Raw genomic sequence first — 20065 nt, forward strand, 5'->3', positions numbered from 1 at the left:
TTTTTTTTTTTTTTTTTTTTTTTTTTTTTTTTTTTTTTTTTTTTTTTTTTTTTTTCATTCCTGTCACTGATTTTCTTTTTCCTTCTACATGAGAAGAGCTGAAGTGTTTTTAGTATCTTGGCTGTACAGGATGGGTCCTGCTAGGTCTCCTTTCTTGTTCTTTACTTGCTGTAGGCATGCAGTGGCCACCACTAAGGATGCTGCTTCTCAAGAATGCTGAGTGTATCAGCATTCATCTGCATGCATCCATACCCATGCAGGAAAGCAGGAACCTCAGACTAAGGCAGAAGAGATTAATATCTGCTCTAAAATCCTCCAAATTTTCATTTTCCTTTGGTTCTAAAGATACAGGACATTTAAACAAACTATTTTTATTGACAAAAGAGGACTAAAATTTAAATGAAACACACAAATTAAAAGCATGATTTCAAAGGAATCATTTAGTAAGACTAAAACTTCCTGAAGGTGCAATGAATGAAATATCTCCCTTTTTTCCTCTCAGACTGCAACTCACTTCTATGAGGAAAGGCAACCTACTGCAAAAACTTTAGAAGGCAACCCTCCTAAAGGGGAGGTAGTGGGTAGGATACTTTTTTTAGGTTTCATTTTTGTTCTGGAACTAAAGAATAACTCAAGCGGTAGGATGTTGGCAGCACTTTAACATCCATAGTATCACAAATGGTGCAGACTGGGATTGAACTATTCAGACCCGTAGGTAAAGTAAGTCTGGTGATGTCCATCTGTTCCACATAACTTCATGGCTGTTTAGCCAAAGATGATGAATAATTCTAACCCACCCTTCTGAGCAAAAGGGAAGAAAAACAAAACAACCCCCAAGATGAGTAATTGCAGTAAAACTACATTGGATGATGACATCAGAAAAATCTTATGCTCTGTTTTCAGATCCTGTCCCATGGTCCAACGCCTTGGGACACCCTCTGAACCCTTGCTGTTCCTATGCAAAAGCCACCCTAGGAAATGGCAAGGCTATTGTCTTTAACACAGACTTCAATTTCTATGTAGTGGGTTGACATTTTCTGTTTGATGCTCTGCTGTGCATGATCTTACATTGTCAGAAACTGAACTTGGGCATTCACGTTTCATCCTCGCATCAGAAGGGGATGAGAAGGAAACAAGAAGGGAAGATTTTGCAGGCCAGTGACAAGAGCTGAAGTATGCCATGATTCTAGGGAAGTTTGCCACAAATATTACTATCAGATACAGAGCTAGTACAGATGTCCATCTGACCAAATCATCAGACAGTGCAGATCTGGAAGCAAACCTACTTTCAGGTTGTCTATCACATCTTTTCCCCTACAGCCACACAGAGTCCTTACTACAGAGAGTCTACCAGCTCCCTTGAGCATGGAAGAGTGCCCCAACAGACACCAAACATGGGAAGATGGGTAGATGGAGAAGCTAAACTGCAGTGAGAAAGTCAAAAAGAAAAGATTAGCTGAGCACAAACCACTGCAAACCACAGAGAGTGGTAGTGACACAGAGGAGCAAAAAAAGTGAAATTCTATCCTCTCTATTTAAAGGAAAACACAATGAACTGAAACACAATCCCCATGGGATTAACCGTTTTGAGGCAATTCCATACATTAATACCTGTTGGGGTCTCTTTTCTCACTTCACTCTTTCCATTTACATTCTGCAAGAGAGCCTGTCATAAGCAAAGCTTGACTTGGGGAAGTGGAAGCATTCCACTTGGATGCAAGTTAGTGAAGTGTAACATTTCCCTCCAAAATCACAACAATAAGTGGCATAGACAACCACACAGTGACATTTATAGTGTGGTGTAGAAAAAAAAGGCTTCTGAGGGGTTGTTTTAATTTTATTAATAAGCTAAAGAAGGTAGCAGTTACACACTGCTGGAAACAAAAAGACAAAGCATACATTTGCTACAGTTTTCTGTCTTCTAATAAGAAGAGGAAATTCAGAAATAAAAGGGACCAATCTATAGAAATTCCATGCTGGCTGAGGTATTAACAGTATTTTTTATATTGAACACCACATTCTTGTTTTTTATTGATGTGGTCTTCAAAAAGGAAAAAAGTAAAGAAATAGAGGGGGGCAAACCAGGAAGCATCTGAACTCCTTGTTCAATTGCTGTGATCAAAGAGGATCAGAATATGGAAAGAGAGTACACAGCATGCCCAGATGCGACTCATTTCAGTGTATCATGGGAACCAGCTAGAGAACCTCCTGGTATGCTGAAAATTATTCTGAAAAAAGTTTATATGCTATAAACCACTACTAGAGGACTGCGGGGGAAAAAAAAAAAAAAAAAAAAGGAAGAAGAAAAGCCTATCAGAGAACTTTCCTTTTGATCTTACAAAAAGTAATTAACATCCACATATCTTACCAGACCTCTTTCTTCCTAAGAACTAGTGCTGTAAGTGAGAAGACCATCATAAAGTCTATGAGGTAGCCATGATAGTTCTGGGCAATAACCTGGTGTGGGACCTGAGCAGGCTGCAAGTCAGAGGTTTCTGGGGTGCAGTACATGCTCAATAGAAAGCCATCATGTATGTTTTGGTAGTTTCCAGTTTTGATACAGCATATTCTTTCCTGTTATCTGAGTATCTTCAGTTAGTAGCTGTTCCTTTAAAGAACAAATGTATCTAACTAAAAGAATGAGTGATGCCAGAAGAACAGATATGGTAACAATTAGTATTAGGTTCAACTTTCACCTATGTATCTGTCTTCAACACATATAATCTGTCCTTCCACTCCCTTATGTTCTTCCCCCAGGGCTCTAAAATCCAAATACCAATTTTCCAGATGAGGGACCACGGCAAAAAGGGATTTGAAAACTGATTCAAGAATGTGCCTGGGAGCTGGATTCAGCCTGGGTCTCCCAATGTACAGACTCCCTCCCTAGCTGGGCCATTCTTCCAGGCTAAGCTACAAGCAAAACACTGGTATATTAACTGCTGTGTTGGCTGAACTGCCTCGGATCTGGTTTACATGATGCTGCAAAAAATGTTGGATACCACCTTCTTCCCTGCAGGCAGAATTCCACTACTGCAATATATGTATGGGAACGAGGACAGATACTAATTTAGGAAGAAAATTAGGATGAATTTAAGAGGAAAAACAAAGGCAGTGAAGTATATACTAATTTAGTTTCAGCCTTAAGAAGCTCCAAAAAGAGGACATTCAGAAAAATAATTGAGAGAGAAAATTAAGCAGCAGAGCTCTGCAGAAAAAGACGGAATCTATATGCTTCATCACAGCAGCCACAGAGTACACAGTACTTACTTCATACTGTACTTAGTTCATACTTTTAGAGGAGTATGAGATCCTTTCACAGGCAAACATTTAAACAGACTTTTTGTGGAATTTCTGATGTTGTTTCCTTGTAAACTGTGCTTCCATTTCTGCAAAATCCTGTAAAAAGGATCTACACTAACAGTGTGGTTCCCAAAAATCTTTAATAACAATTCAAGAATCATCCAAAGAGAGGTCAGAGGAAGAAGCAACTTGGTAACAAAGTTACAAAGTTTACTATTAACAGTGAGAAAAACTGACCGATCAACAAAAGTATCCTAGCCACATCCTATGAATTAATTAAACTATGTTTGTCACAGAATAAATAGTGCAGTGTATGGTGATAAATATATAAAGTTAGCCCAAACCTCTGTTAAAATAAAGAAAGAATATCCGTACTCTTTAGGTCTGACCAAATTAGTAAAAACTTATCACAATACCCTTTCTTTAACAGTCATAAAACCCCAGAATGTTAATACCTTCTGAAGAATGAAAAATGTTGTCCACCTCCTTTCTCCTATAGAAGTGTGAAAGTTCCCTCAGCACCACCACTGCAACCCTCCACCCCATCAACTACTTTTTGTTGGCAGAATACCAAAAGCTCTGCTAAAACTCAAGACACTTAATTACACCTCAGGAGATCTGGATGCCATGTTTGTTTCTTATACTGGTCTTACTATGCAGTACAGGTGAGGTACAAGTACTTGGTACTTCAAGTACTTGAATGGGAAACATACTCATTCACTATGGTTCATTTTCTTATATTTCACAGTGATCCACCTCCTGTACCACACGTGATGCTCACATGATCCTGTGACTGAATGCAAGATACAAGGACAGAGCACAAAGGATATTTGCTACTTACATGAACCAACAATTTTTGACTTTTGATATTCATTTATTGATGAGTGTAAATATACAAACCAGAATCAGTCATCCAACAGAGTGGCACAACAGATAGTTCAGCATACATCCATGTTTGATAATGGATGTGGTTGTTATCAGACTGAAAATGACTTCCAAAATCTTCTTCTGTTGTCAGAAGCTGAGTTTGGCAGTACAAGGTATTAGTCTTGGAGAACAAGGAGAGAAAGTGAGGACTGCCAAATGATGTCCTGTCGGGGCAAATGTAGGTTCTTGCATGAAGAGGCACTTAGCTGTGCGGTTTGCATCCTAGTTCTGTCAGAGTGCTCAAGAGATCACATAACTCATCAACATGACTGAGTGAACCAAAACGAAGGGAAATTATTATGATTAAAAAAAACTCCAAAACCAAAAACATGGGGAAATTCGGGGAAGGACTTAATCGTGAAGCAATGCTGGACTTCTCGCAAATGCCTTTTTTAACTATTAAGTAGATTAGAAAACTGTATCCCTTGAACTTCACTAAAGGTTTTGAGCCAAGAAATTTGAGTTTGGTGACATTTCAGTAACTGATAATGCACTAGAAGAGCTTTCCCTGCTCTCCATCAAAACTTTCTAATAGCCTACATGCCCTCTGCCAAGCTCTACAGCCACTGTGAGAAAAGATACAGCACTGTATCACCTAAGAATGAGACCAGAAAACACGCAACCCTGCAAACTGAAGCATTATGCATCTGAGGTCATGAAACAGTGCTCCCAGAACAGGTTCAGACAAAACTAATTCTTTTCATTTTAAAACACACTTAAAAATGCAACTTATTAAACTCCTGACTTAGGACTAATGATTTTTCCACCCTGCAAAATGATAACACAGCTAGCCCAAAAGGGTTGACATAATGACCACAATGTGCTTTATACTGGGCAAGTTGATTTCTGCATTTAGATATGCACACAAATCTCATGTCTTCTATAGCATAAGACTGGATTATAACTAGCTTCTTTTTATCCTTGGAGGAACTCTTTTGTATTTCCTCTTTCTGTTTCATCTGACAACTTATGTCTTTAAATTTTCTATTTTTCTTGGTCGGGCAATTGATTTTAGAGTCAAAGACATTTCACACTGGGAGCTTCAAGCATGCCTGAAAAAGTAGGCTCCTTTTTCTTTACCCTCAGCCCTCAGTACTGCCAAACTGCAACTTAATTGCAAGACTTCCCAACTGCACCTTCCCCTTTCACAGTAATGCTGGACATAATGCTTGTCAGAAAACACTAGTACCTAATAGCAAATATTAACACGTAGGTTGTGAAGAACAGCCCTTTGCTCACAAATGCGGACGGTAACAGATCTGTGACACTGAACTACTGTAGTGAGAGAGACCAAGGCAATTCTAAAAGCTAGCACTGGCTTTTAAGTTGGTTTTCAGTTTTTCAGCCCACTTAATTCTATTATAACACTTCTTTCTTCTTTTTTCAAGCCTTTCCTCTGCAACAAGAAATTGGTACATCTGCATAGATGCATGGTGTTTTTTGGTAATATTTGGACATATTTCAGTCATTGCTAACCTGACACTTTCTCATACAGATTTAAACAGATAAAACTGAGTGAAAAGTTGGGTATGAACATTTGCCACGTTGTTGGCAGTTAATCATTACATTTTCTCATTACCCACTTAAAACGAGTTGAAATCAGATTTCTGATGTGATGTGGAGGGAACTGTGTGTTTTCTGGTATCTTCCTAATCTACAAGAGGTCATCTCACACACAGAAAAATGTGTACTTATGCCTCCAAAATACTCAGAAGTGAATGCAACAGATGGAGCTACAGGAATATCTACTGCTGCAGGACTCTGTTGTGATCCGATTAATAAAATTATTAGGCAGATGTCTCCACCTTAAATAAGGTGCAAATGAGACCACGTGCTGAAGTCAATAATATAGACTCTATTTAACAGTAAATGAGGGATTCAAGGAAGGAGAAAGAGATAAGTGAAAGAGGGGGGTAGTAAGGGGAGAGAATGAAAGCAAGAGATTAAGTAGAAAACAGGTATCACCCTTCCACAGATTCTGAAAATGTCCCATTGGTCCCCTTCTTTGGTCTTCTGGGTGGTTGCAGACTGTTATCTGTTGAGTGGTGGGGGGAAAGAGTCTACAAAACTCATTTCAGGGGGTTTATATTGTGCAGAGGTTGGGTGGAAACGCTGTCTATAGCTCCCCTCGATGATACAATACTGGATCACAGGACACTTCATGAATCTTTGACACCTTCTAAGATGTTGCAGCTGCCTCTTGCATCAGCTAGGTGAATCAATCATGGCCCATTATGGTCCATCATCCGAGATGAACAGCTCAGGTCAGATGTGAGCATCTTCAATGCTCCCTGGAGGGGTTTGAACAGCAGAGCCATCACATAAGGGAGGACTTTGCCTCTTATCAGCCTCTTCCCTTATCTGGAAGTCCAGTTTGTAGCTTCAGGTATACATGCCCTTCTGCACCTGAGAGGCCACTCCGTGCATCACTAGCAAAGCAGCCATCCAAGCATTTGAGCCTTTAGCACCAGTTTCTTTCAGCATCCAGGGGGTTACTACGGGTGGCCAAGCTGAGCAGTTCAATCTCTTATATTTGGGATACATTCTTCTCCTTTGACCTGGGATAGCTGGACCATACAACCACCTTATCTTGTCTCAAGGTCCTTTTGCAGTCCAAACTAGTAGGTATATTCAGGAAGGGGTGGGCTTTGATAGACGAGCAGCTGTTTCTTTGCAGTTTGCTATAGTGGACAAAAGTCTTTTTTGGTGATCCTAACAATGTCTAAGCCTTTAACCATTTCAGTCTCTGACAGATTCAACTACTGCAAACTCTCATGTTTGATGGCAGGACTTTGAAACTTACCTATAAAGATGATTGTTAAGGAGCTGCAGCACTCATAGCAGTCTGTCTGCCAAGCCGGAAAGACCAAAGCAAGCGCTTAACACAGTCTGCACTGGCTAGTGTATCCTATTCCAAGTTTATTGCAACATCCTGATCTTTATCTTCAAAGCTTTAGTTAAACACAATTTAAAATAAACTCAGTTCATGCAACAGTGCTGATACAGTTTCTCAGTGAAAGAGGATGAAAGCTCTTTGGCGACCTGGGTGAGCATCGCCTCAAGTCATTGAGAGGCAGGAAATAGGAAAGTTCCTATAAGTATAGGATTTTGTTTCTCCCTCACACAACCATTTTCATAACAATAGTTCATTGGCAAATGCATAGTAGATTCAATTTAATAGCCAGCTGATAAGCTGACACAGATGTTCAGAGCATCACCGAACTCAAAGCACTTATACCTGTGCGCCACAGCTCAAGATCTCACGCATAGGGCAGCCCATGGGTGAGACTGTGATGATTTTAGGGCTTGAGGGGAGATCTTTTGCTCTGAACCATTCCAGGAAGCAAAGGAGCCTGAAAGCCTGTAGGACTGTCACCTAACTGACATTTTTACTTGGGCTAGACCTGAAAACAGAACAAAACTATAGGCTGATCGTAAGAGAGGTGATGCCATCTACATATCATAACTTGTGTTTTAGTTGTATGTGGGGTCTCATTTGTCAGAGGCTGCAGGAGAGTTTGTTAACCATGAAGGCAGCAGATTGAGAAGAAGAGAACATGCAAACTTAATCACAGTAGGTCCTCAATCTGTGTAGTTTTTCCTGGATTCTTAATACTTTTAGCTGGTCAGCTTTTCTAGATCATCTTCTAAACATGTTAAGAATAAAGTGCAGGATAGTTCTACAGCACAGCCTCTTGCTCACAAAAATCAGGCATATTCCTATTTATATTCCTTTGTATCATCCAGGCAATGTTAGCTCAGAATAAATCATCCATACACATAATTATTTTTCAAAATATACGGCCAGAAAAATGAAAGAGATGCAAATATTTGGAATTTTCAAGATGCTCAACAATAGGGTATACCATCCAGGTTGGCAGTGGTTTCATTCAACATGCTTCGGGCTTTAGTACCGCTAATGCTACTATTTGAGTCCTATTTGTATCTGTTAAGCCCCTTTGATATGTAACTTTCTCCATGACTACAAACTAGTTTTAGATATTTGTTTGGAGACCACTTGAAAATCCATTTGTATAAGACTGGATGAGAAATTTCCCAAGGAAAAGAAAAGAATAGAATGAAGCTTAGCTTATGACTTCAGTTGAGCACAGGCATGAATGACTTGTGAAAAGGAGACTAATTTAATCAAGCTTGTCAACCTCTACATACCTTAAATGATTCATTTGTAAACAACAACAATAAAAATAGTTTTTTGTGAACAAGAATATTATTTCTCTCAAAATTCTCATGAAATGACTTAGTAACCATGTACGTGTTTTAATTCGCCACTGGCATCATGCAGGAAAAGCAGTCCCTAATGGATTTGTTCAAAGTCAGGTTGATGGGGCCCTAAGCAACCTGGTCTAGTGGAAGATACTTGTGCCTGTGGCAGGGAGGCCTAGAACTAGATGATCTTTAAGAACCGTCTTAACGCAAACCACTCTGTAGTTCTGTGATCATATGACTTTCCTTTTGAAATCAATAAATTCACCCACTACAACTGTGTTCTCTTTGAATGTGGGTTTTTTCCCTTTTGCTTTGAAACAGGGTTTTTGTGCTTCTTTTTGATTGAATAACAATTTTAAACGTTCAAAAAGTCATTCTTTTAATACTAAGGGAAGCAAATAATTCACGCAAGGGAAAACTTGTTAGCTGAAGTTTGTACTTAACCTTGTAATCTAGGACCCAGATAGAAGTAAAGTAGAAAAAAAAAATTAAAACAAGATGTGTGATAGGAATCTTTAATCAACCTCTTTGTATCAACTTGGGCCCAGCATTCCACCCCGTCTTCTGAGGTTACCCAGCACCACTTTGGAAATGGATTATTTTCCACAGAAAACAATGCCAAAAACAGGCTTTCGCTCCCCTGGGGGAAATTAGAACAGCCTGGATCATCAAATGGGAAAAAATAACCATTATCAGTACCAGTCAGAAACGGGGGAAAGAAAAGGTGAAACTAGACTCAGGTTTGAGGGCACTAAATGCATTAGATGCACTTCTGAAGACTGAGGTGGATTGCCAAAAGCCTATGGGCTTGTGATGTAAAGGAACGTGTCCTTCTCTAGAGGATGATTTAAAAACTTGGTTTTTTTTTTCTGAGATATTTGGTTCAGAAATGTACTTTTTGGAAACAGTCAGTAGTTAGTCCTGGAAAGGTTAAGGCACTGATACAGTCTTGTCCACTTTCTATTACTAGAGGGATTTCTATTACAGAGGGATTACCAATATATGAAGGTTAACATGCTAACAGAGGAAAAATACATTATAAGGACTTAATAAGGCTTAATACATTTGACTTGATATCCCTTGTTTTGGGTAAGAGAAATTTTGCAACAGCTATTTACCTGCAAGTGATCCACCTGAGAGCTCCAGTGCCAGCTGCCAGCATAAACAAATGCCTCACGTTCATTTACAGCTAGCCTAAATATAATGCAATAAACCACAAAAACTTAATTCCAACTTCAGCAGTAGTAATGCATAGCTGGCAGAAACACTGAGAAAGAGGTGAAATACCACTTCCCAGACAATGAGGTTGAAACACCCTACATGTGCTACAGCACACGGTCAGTTAAGGCATCATCCTTCACAGGCTAGCTTACTTGCTTAAAAAAAAAAAAAAAAGATAAAAATTAAGGAGCAATTCTGAAAGCACTATTAACTAGCATTTAATGACTCCTAGTTTTGTCTTCTAAAAAAGAAACTCTCTTGCATGAATGTCCCACGAGAGCAACAAATGCCAAAAGAAAACTTGGTTGACACAGATATTTCCTATTTACATAACTTCTAGCTTATATAAGATGGTTACAGCCTTGGCCCTGCCATAGCCGTCTCTTGCATGCCTACAGCAGTACACTGCTGACCTCAGTTATGTATTGAAGTTATCTGGAAGCCAACAGCATGTAACCATACACCCAAAATTAAGTACATACTTGAACACTTTGTCAAACAGGGAAAGACCAATGAATTGCTACCTATATAACTAATGATAAAATAGTAGTAATGTACATTTAAATTGGGATTATGCTGCCAATGGTTTATGCCAGGTATGTATCAATCACTGATGATCAGAAAGCAGCCTACAGCCAGCCCGTGAAAGCCCACTGGCACACACTGGTATGGTCACATATGGTTGGATGCATCTTGCAAAGGACCAGCTATGGCCCTCAGAGTCTGGGATGTACCAATAATGCTCTTCTCTTCTAACAGTATCACAGAAGAATGGTACTGACGTCATCAATCTAGCACCTACATAGCACTGATCTGCAACAAAAGGTTCCTTTTGTGCCCTATACAAAAGTGTTACTAGGTGCATAAAGTGATCTTGGAGCTGGGTACCAAAATTATAGCTGTTTCAGTGCTGAGCATGCCAGACCCTAAGGTCCTCTGCTGAACCTGTGTGCTGCAGTGGAGCAGCACATACGATAATACACTACTCAAAGTGAGCAAGGGTGACAGAACCAGCACCCTTTGCAAATAGAACAGAGCAAGCAACCAGAGAAGGGTCAAAACCATTAGAGAATTAGATTTAAAAAAAAAATAAAAAAATATCTGTGGAACAGATTCAACAACCTCCACTGCTAAGCATATTAAACCTGGTCAGAGCTTTTGAGAAGGCAAGAAACCATGTGTTGCAGCTGTGGCAGCTAAATAACTGTATTCCTCCTGAATCCTATTAGAGGGATTTGTCCCAAGACTTAATTGGCAATTTCACTATTCCTTTTTTGTTCAGCAATGTTAATGTATTTTTCATCATCTTTGCTGTGGAGAAGGCACCAGCATACCAGGGCTGCAAATTAGACTGTAGGTGCATTGCAAATTCCAGGGGTTCATTTTTCACAGAACGTCAAAACCACCTTTAAGTGCATAAAGCAGCTGTCCCACCACACTCTGACAGTAAGCCCACCACACCTTTGGTTAACTTCTGGCACACAGACAGGGACTTAGATCTCTTCCAAGACAGTCAAAGAATAATGAAAAAGCAACTTTGATGCTACCTGAAACCAAACTATTCAAAGCACATTGCCTGCATTCCTCAGCTGCAGGCACTGAGCCAGGACATGGAGATAATCATTCGCGCTACTGATGGGGGAGGGAGAAAGGAGCTTAAGGATCCAAGAGCTGAAGTATTTGGGGTAAAAAAATCTAGACAGAATTTAATCTGTAAGGTAGCGATACAGTCATGTTTCTCTCCCATCCCACTCCCATTAGGTGCATTAGAGAACAAAAATAATTATAAGTATTTGTTTCTTTTTTTGCTTTTTTATCTGTTCCACAGAAAATGAGGATCTATACCAAGCAAAGTATTTCTCTCTCATCTTGCACTGCTTTTCCAATTGTGGCAAATATTCCCTGTTTCAAGAGGACAAACAGCCCAGCACAATGCCCAGACAACAGCAGAACATTTTCCATGGGGGAGAAGTTTCTCCTCATTGTCTCCCAATCACGAACCATGCCCTTCAAGCCTGAGATTTGATAACCATAATTATCTTACTTTTACTTATCTACCAGTATAGGTATGTCAACCCAAGATCAGTCAGTTCTTTCAATACTGTAGCATCTGTTCTTTGACTTAATAATCTGTTGCAGTAGTGATGCTTGCACATTGCAAAAAAAATTCTGCAGTGGTTAAAAAAAGACCCCTGGGACATCAAGCTCTTTCTCCCTGAGTTATGAAAGCTATCGGGGAAAAGGGGAAAACAGCAGAATCTCTGTGTCACTACAGTATCCATCAGCAACTTTCTGTGACTCACACACTTGAGGAAACATTCCTGGAAATCTCTTAGTAACTATAACAGGGACTTGACCAACTACAGCAACTTTTGAGTTGTTAACACTAACTACCATACTGTGTTTCAGGTATTGTGTCATACAGATCTATCTATGTACATGTCTACATGGCAAAAGCAGCAGCAGTCCCTGGCAGGCCTTAATAAACTTCCTAAAGCTGGACAGCCAACAGACTGGAAAACAGTGTATTTGGGATTTCCCTACCCTATGGCCCCTCAGGGTGGCACATCTGTGTTCTGCTTCCTTTTCAAATTCTAGCAAAGATGACCTTAAAGGTGAATTGTGCATTAAATAAATCACTATTCCATTGGAGAAGACCAACTCAAGCAGCATACATTCTGCCTTTCAGCTTTTGTCTCATATATAGGCAACAACAAAGAATACCCTGTAGGTAAGTACCAGACTTAGTCTTCTAGGGCTCTTCAGGAACAAGAAAACTTGATATTAGGAGTCATTTCTTTACCAAGAGGGTGGTCAAACACTAGGACAGGCTTACTAGAAAGGTGGGCGATGTCCCAAACATGTCAGTGTTTAAGAGGCATTTGGACAATGCCCTTCATAAAGTGGTCAGGCATTTGAAGTAGATGATAGTTGTAGGCAACTACTGTATTCTAGTCTAAGAAAGAAGTCACTCTGAATTGTCCTACCCCAGTGCTCAGCAAAGTTGAGCAGTGTACAATGGTGAGTAGAAAAAGAATTGCATTCATAGTATAGAATGGGGAAATAAAAATACCCCAAAAAGTCCTTCCAAAGAATGTCTTGGGAACTGCAACTAGAAGACTAAAAAAATCTTCTCCGTAGTAAAGTGTAGCACAGAAAGTAACAAGAGCATCTTTGGTATCTTTGCTCTTAAGAGCAGAGTATGTGCTAACAAACAAGTATAAAAACAGTAGAAAAGAAGTAACAGCTCAGTGTGAGCTGGTTTCCATGCAGAGTGTTATGTAACATTTTAGAACCTCACACACAGTCCATTTATACCCCAAAAACATACATATTACAAACAAAATGCATTTAAAGAACAACAGAACCATATAAAATGAGAACTTTGGAGAGTGCCTTACCTTTGACCCAATAAGCGTGTATAGCCATTGGATAGTTTCATTATGATTTATTACTCCATTCATGCCATCAACATAGAGCATTATCTGGCCCAAAGCTATTGTAAAGAAAAGAGAGAAAATATAGTCAGCACTTGTGAGCACGTTTTTTAATTCTAAACATTTTCTGTAAGAAGGTTTTTCCAGAGATGTGGGGAGCTCAAATAATAAAAGATATATTGGGCAAGACTGTGCTGAACAAAATCCTGGGAAACTGCACTAACTTTACTGACTTAATCTGGACCATATAAGTGTGAATGTCATCCCCCTGTTCCTTTCTAGAAGATGCCATATTTTATGGTCCCCAAGTCTGCAAACAGTACTCTTAGTGTCACAATGGTTCCATCAGCTACAGTGCTTTATATATTGTGAGCCAAGACTTTAACCATTTGTTTCAGCACTGTATAATGTTTTGAATTAGTGTATTTCAATTGACTGTTTCAGTGAATTCCAATAATATAACATCAAATCTGGGCAATTAACACCAATAAAGACATCAGATATTCACCATTGCACAGTGCACTCTTGCAAATGAGTTTTACATTTTAGTGAGAAAATACAAAAAAAAATGCATGTTTATAACAAAGAAGTATCTTTAATTATTTATTCTAAAGTATTTACAGCAGAATTTCAAAATACGTTACTAAAATACTTCGTAACATAATTCCATAGTTTGCAATCCTGATAATATGACAGTTTTGAGAGACAACAGTTATTAAATCTTTTTTGACTGATAAGGACAGACATTTTCTGTAAGGATTATGAAAAGTGAATTAGTAAAATTCATCTATCATCTTCAAAAGTTTCCACTGTTAGATCTGCTTTATAGCAGAAGATCAAAAGCACAGTGGGATGAAAAAGAAATCACTGATGTAGCACCTTTCAGCACAGCCTGCTGGCATAACAACTCGATTATCTAATGCACAACCTGATGAGCCCCTAGTACACTGCTTAATGGGGGCAAAAAAGGAAAAAAAAAACCAACCCACAGGGTTAGGAAAGTTATGACACTATTAGCTTCCCAAACACATTCTGAATGCTTGCTAATTTTTGCACAGGTTGTGCAAAGTGCAGCATTGTTTACCCCGAGGGCAGATTTTCAAAGACGTGAACGCTAGGCAAGCATTTAAGTACAGCTAAGCAGATAACATTCATTTTCATACTTTCTCCTCCTTTTTTTCTTTGCTCTAGTTGGTTGATTTACAGTTAGAAACCTGAGGTACTAGTTTTAGGTACTTATATTCTCTATCTAATCTATCACACTAGAAGCAAAGTCACACTATGTGATCAAGAAGGATTGAGAAAAAGCCAGCAAGGAGTTTAAGGCACAGAGGTAACATATCCCTTAGGCAGGCTGCACTGTCACTGGGGTATGCCCCTCACTCTCTGCTCCTCCTCTCCAGGAAGCAATCATTTACCACCCTCTGAAGATGTGCCTCTCAGGTGAATAAAACCAGGTGGGAGGGACACAGGCACAAGTGTTATGGTAAAATAAAAGGTGTAAGTCAGTCAGTAAAATGAGATATGAATTACAGCGCCTGAATAAATGGCTGCTTTGAAGCATTTCATTGCAGGTAGAGGAAATGCTGCTATTCCAGAAGTAATCAGAGAAAGGTTCTTAATTCTTGTTTTTACTTCCTTACAATGCTAAAAAGATTTGGCACTGGATCAGGATGAGATCCAGTCATGATAAGGTCACCAAAACCATTTTTTTAATTCCCTTGCAAATTATTTGGTGGGGTGAAGGGATTTAATTTGAATCTGAAACAAATGTGAAACAAATTTTCCTCTTGGCGCATGCTTTCCAGACTAATATAGAAATTAAAGACAGCAAGAAGTCTGCTTTTAAAGGGAAAACAAGCACACAGTACAAAATAACTCCACTGCTTATACTTAAGACCAATTAGACTGGATGCCTAAGTGAGATCTGGCACGCAGTAGTATTCAGCCTCTTAGATGAGACTATTCATAATAGCAACAGGTTAAGGCAAATTAGTAGACTTTAGAAACAACTAAAAAACTATTTTGGGATTCCTGAAAATATTCATTTGCTGCCACTAATCTTGTTCACCTTGTTCCCTTCAACCCCTCCTATTACCTTATTTTAATTTTGTTTTGGCTTGGTTTTGATGTTACCCTAGGTATATGGTAGTATCTATATCTTTTCAGAAACAGAATGGGTCTTCAGGATATTGGTGAAAAATCAGTAACGCAAGAAAAACAAGAGTACTGCTGCTGCTTGAACAAGTGGTTAGTAAGTTTCACAGGGCAAAGAATTAAAAAGGATGCCATGAAATGACCAAGATGAAAATAGGTTTCCTATGAAGTCATGATGTCCACAAACAAGTCACGTCTCCAGTAATTATCTGCCACACATGAAGCTGTCAGCTGCTGCCAAGACCTTGGTGTGGACCTTCATACTGCTATTTCCTGTCTTCAGGGGTCAGAAAAACGAAAGACAAGATGGGCAGGGTTGAGGAGAAATCTCCTTTCATTATGAGGTAGTGTAAGATAGGGAGAATCTGTACGTAGTTTGTACAAAGCTGGTGCCCCATAAATTCTTAGGAAAAGAATTCCACAAAACCTAAAGGAAGGAGAATGTTAGTGTTCATACCACATAAACTGTCTGCACTGAGGAAGAAAAGGTAATACCTTCATCATTACCACATAACACAGGCAGCATGGAAGACACCACCAAAAACACCACTGTGGGAGCAGAATGGTGGACTGGAAGTCCTTGGGCCCTCCCAGGGCTTCACTCTGGCTGAGTAGGGCACAGCAGTTTGGCACTAAATGGAGACTGACCGACCACAGAGAACTCTGCACCATTTTACATTCTTTGCAGCTTTTCTACCCAATTGACAGATCACCTCCCAGCCCACGACCATAGTCTGTTGAAAATGGCTGCAGCAAAAGCGCAAACTCCACATGCCCAGCGTGCTCACACACCCACTGCCAACATGCAGGGCCTCGTCAAGGAAGGGAAGGCTAATTTGCAAGGCAGTTTGGAAGGCCAGTCTAGTCCAAAATAATTTAAATTCTCATTTGTACGTGCCTTTAATCAAACTTTTTTTTTTTTCTTTCCCTGAAAAATGAGGAGGCTATTTAATCCATTTAATCTCATCCCTCAGCTTACTGGAATTCTTTTTGGAAGTATATCAACAACCTACTTGCATGGGGAAAGTTTGCTATTGTGCAATAAGGGGCTGGGAGAGTGGGGTTTAAATATGGAGCAGACTTAATTTGGAATTTCTTTGTTCCCACTGTGCTTGTCAAACCCTTAATCTTATGTGAAAGTAGTGTGTGACTTTACCCATAGCTATTTTCAAGTGGAAAATTGTTGGATTTCTAAGGAAAGGCTTAGGCTAGAAAAGGACAGACCAGACAGAAAGTTCATAGATTTTTTTGAAATAAGAGGTTTAAGAAAGCCCCTAAAAATATGCCAGTATTTGCACTGATAGCCTCCTGGGATATTTCCTACATAAAGTTAACAGGACCAACAAAACATCATCCCAATGAACATCACCTATTAAAGTCTGTTTTTCCCATCCAGAGTGGCAAAAGCTTCAAAGCTGTTCCTTGCCCACACACCTGCTTCTCCAGTATGCTCTATTTGCTTTGCATTTTAACACAAGAACAGCTCAAGGAAACCTACATCACTGAATGAGCAAAAAAACCTGTTTTCTTACAGTTTCCTGTGAGTCAAACCCCCATTCATCACGTCAAGGATTATGGTAGGGATGCATCCTGTGATTGTATTTGTTTCCATGAGTATAAGCAAAGGTGAAGGGTGAAACAGGACAGAGACAGACTTTGTCACTACAAGTTTCAGTTCCCAAGGAAGCTTCTGGCCCAAGTTCATCAGGCACTTCTTAACCAGCAGCTGTGGTGCATGTAATGTGCTGCATACAACAGGTGGGTGTGTACAACAGGCAGAACTGTGATGAAACTAATGGGGAAGAAACAGCTGCTAAAATTCATCTCTTCATTCCTAGCTAAAAATCTTATCATCATCAATGAGATATTAAGGGTCTGTGTGATTGCATTCACTCCATTTGAAAACAGATTACTAGTTTGTGTTCACTATCCTGGCCACTGAGAAGGCATGCTGCATCAAAATACACATCATAATCAAGAGAAAAAAATTCCGTATATGTCTAGTGAGGGATCCCAGAAAGGAGATAATAGAGGTACCTAATATACTATTACAAAGCCCTAGGTGGTAATTCTGAAGAAAACAACCATACCTCAAACTTCTTTCTTTGTGCTTCCTCATTAGAGAGAAGCAAGATCTTAGCTATCAAGTGGGATTGGCCTGAGCACAAAATCTTTAACTCAGCTCAGTCCCAACATGTTGGATGCCAGAAACTTCTACTTGTGCTTGTAGCATATTCCCAGTGTGCTAGCACGCATACCTCAGGGTGGACCATGTCATCTTCATAATATTCAAGGATATTAGAGAGTGTTTTCCCTGACGATAAACCATTATTAAATACAACTTCTGTACCATCCAGCTACTTGAAAATCAACAAAATCACAGGAAAGCTCCTTGCTTTTAAGAGGTGACATCAGATAAAACAGATGACCTGGACTCTCCTCTACTTCTGAAACTGATCTTGCAAAGCAATACTGTGACAAACCTTATAACTCACACTCATTCCACAGGGCTAGAACAAGCTCAAATTTGTATATTTGAGGGTTGGTTTTATTTTTTCTTCTCTTATTATTTGTATGGGTTGGTTTTAGCTTCAGTGCAAAATCTGCTGTTTATACAGGCATTCCTATTTCTTTAATCCTGTTGAAGGTATCTGTAATGTCATCTAGGAAGATAAAAACAATCTTGTTCCTGGCCACAAATGTAAGAATATTTTGTTTCTTATCAAAGTTTCTTTAAATCCCAAATATTTTCTTAATCTTGTCTTTTTACCCTCTGCTTTTTTTTTTTTTTTTCTATTATTATACACATCATGGTTGAAACATGCTAAGGAACTATTTTTCAGAACTCCCATATTAACCATGTACTGAACTTGTATTAAATAAGAACTGAACTTTCTCACAAAAAAACCCCACACTGCAGAACTAATGTTATGAACCAAAGCTGCAAAAGCAGTTCTGTACAGATGTATTATACTGCTAATGTACATCAAAAGTTCTTATGCTAGCTAATACTATTTAAAGTTTAACTTCTAGTCTTAAACAGTTTGGAAACTTCTGCAAGCTAGTTGCAGACCTAAAATGCTATGTAAAGATCAAGTCTTTTGCAGAGACAATGGGTTTCCAGATCAAACTTAATCTTCATTGTTCCCTCCATCTGCTTTAACAGAAAATCTATAAAAAGACACAATAAAAATAATCTGTTTTCCTAATGCTGAAAAGTTAGTTAAAAAAGTGTCAACCATAATTTTACCCTGGATTGCAGACTCAAGGGGGGCTGCCATCCAGAGGTCAACACTGGGCAAGGCCAAACAAACCAGGAAGGCTGGATATAACACTCTCCTATGCAATCAATACACCTTTCTGCAGCATGCTTGGGCCCTGTGATGTAAGTCCATGCTCAACACTGGGTTTTTAAATGGCACAGCCTAGCAACAATTTCCACCATCCACAAAAGCCCAGAGAAAATACTGGAAAAGATTTATAACTTTGATAGTTCTGGCACAACACAACATCTTTAGATGTGTTGTTATTATTATCATTATTCTGTTGTACTTAATCGTCTGTCTTTAACAATAACCTTAGTTTTGGTGAGACCCAGAGGCCACGAGCAAAAGAAATGCTTTCATTTGCCAATTAATACAGGAAAATGAAGAAGAACAGGATGCCAGCTCAAGACTTGGAACAGAGTTTCCATCAAGCAAGAGTCTGGGAAATCATGTCAAAGTTTTGAAGCCTCGATGATATTTACAGTTACTTGTGCTGTCATCCACAAAGTCAGAAGTCATCCACAAAGAACACAGACAAACATTTTTGGTCCTCAGAAACTGGATGTTGATAATACCTTGTCAATAAAGCAGGTGTAGGAAACAGAGAGCATTTATTAGCCTAATTGCAAAGCAGGTTGTGACTGTGCTTTTTGGGGGGAGAGGGAGTAGCAAGTCTCCTCCCTAGCTCTGTTTCTGTACTGGGAAAGGCATCGGCACGGTCAGTGCCTCCACACTTCCCTAATCTGAGGCTCCCTAACTAGAAGGGCTGCAGTTACCACTTCAATCTCACACACACATCTCCTTCCCTAAAGCTTACTTCCAAACGGTTCTCAGTGTCCCAAAGGTTCAAGAGAAGAGAAATGCAGCCCTGCCCCATAGTATTACAAACACATGGAAAGTCCAGAACTGCAGAAACCTTTTACAGAGGAATTTTCTTGTCTCCATGTTTTCTCTGCCACCCTTTTTCTCTGGTGTTTCTGCCTTTAAAAAACAGCACACAGCAAAATCAAAGGCGATACAGCACCTGTAATCAGTTCACGTTTCATCAAAAAATGGTCCTTTCTACATACCATGTAACATCTGTGGCAGTGCCCACCAAAGCCAAAGAAGCACATCAGAATTGCTCCTCTTCCAGTATTTCTTATTTCTTAAAATTTACTCAGATGCAAATAAAGAATAGACTCTCACTTGACTATGTCAGCAGTTAAACTGCTGAAAGCCTTTTTATATGAACTGAAATCTGACTCCCATATATGTACTTTAAGTATTAAAATGATTCGCATTAGTCATAATGATTTAATCATTATTTTATGTTGCAGCGCTCACACTTTAAATACACTATATTCTAGTATGCTTTACAAGATTAATAACACAGCAAAGTACAATAAGCTGAGTAAAGCTTATACAGCAACAGGTAGAAACATTTCCTCGAGAAAAAAAGGTAATTAAAATACATTATTAATAAATGAGCAAGTCGATCTCAGAATTAGACTACTATTTTGAAAGCTGACTAGAAGCATGGAATAATGA

The 20065-nt window shown here is 39.1% G+C and overlaps 1 protein-coding gene across 1 annotated transcript in view; it reads right to left on the minus strand.

Moving 5' to 3' along the window:
- FHOD3 (formin homology 2 domain containing 3) overlaps nucleotides 1-20065 on the minus strand; it is a 354314-nt gene that overhangs the window by 143140 nt on the left and 191109 nt on the right. The window contains exon 6 of the mRNA XM_027881870.1: nucleotides 13077-13171. Coding sequence (XP_027737671.1) covers nucleotides 13077-13171 — 95 coding nt within the window. The remainder of the gene's footprint in view (nucleotides 1-13076; nucleotides 13172-20065) is intronic.

This window comes from Empidonax traillii, unplaced genomic scaffold (assembly GCF_003031625.1).
Source record: "Empidonax traillii isolate 1590-97213 ecotype Southwest subspecies unplaced genomic scaffold, ASM303162v1 scaffold98:size2021230, whole genome shotgun sequence".
Taxonomy (NCBI): Eukaryota; Metazoa; Chordata; class Aves; order Passeriformes; family Tyrannidae; genus Empidonax; species Empidonax traillii.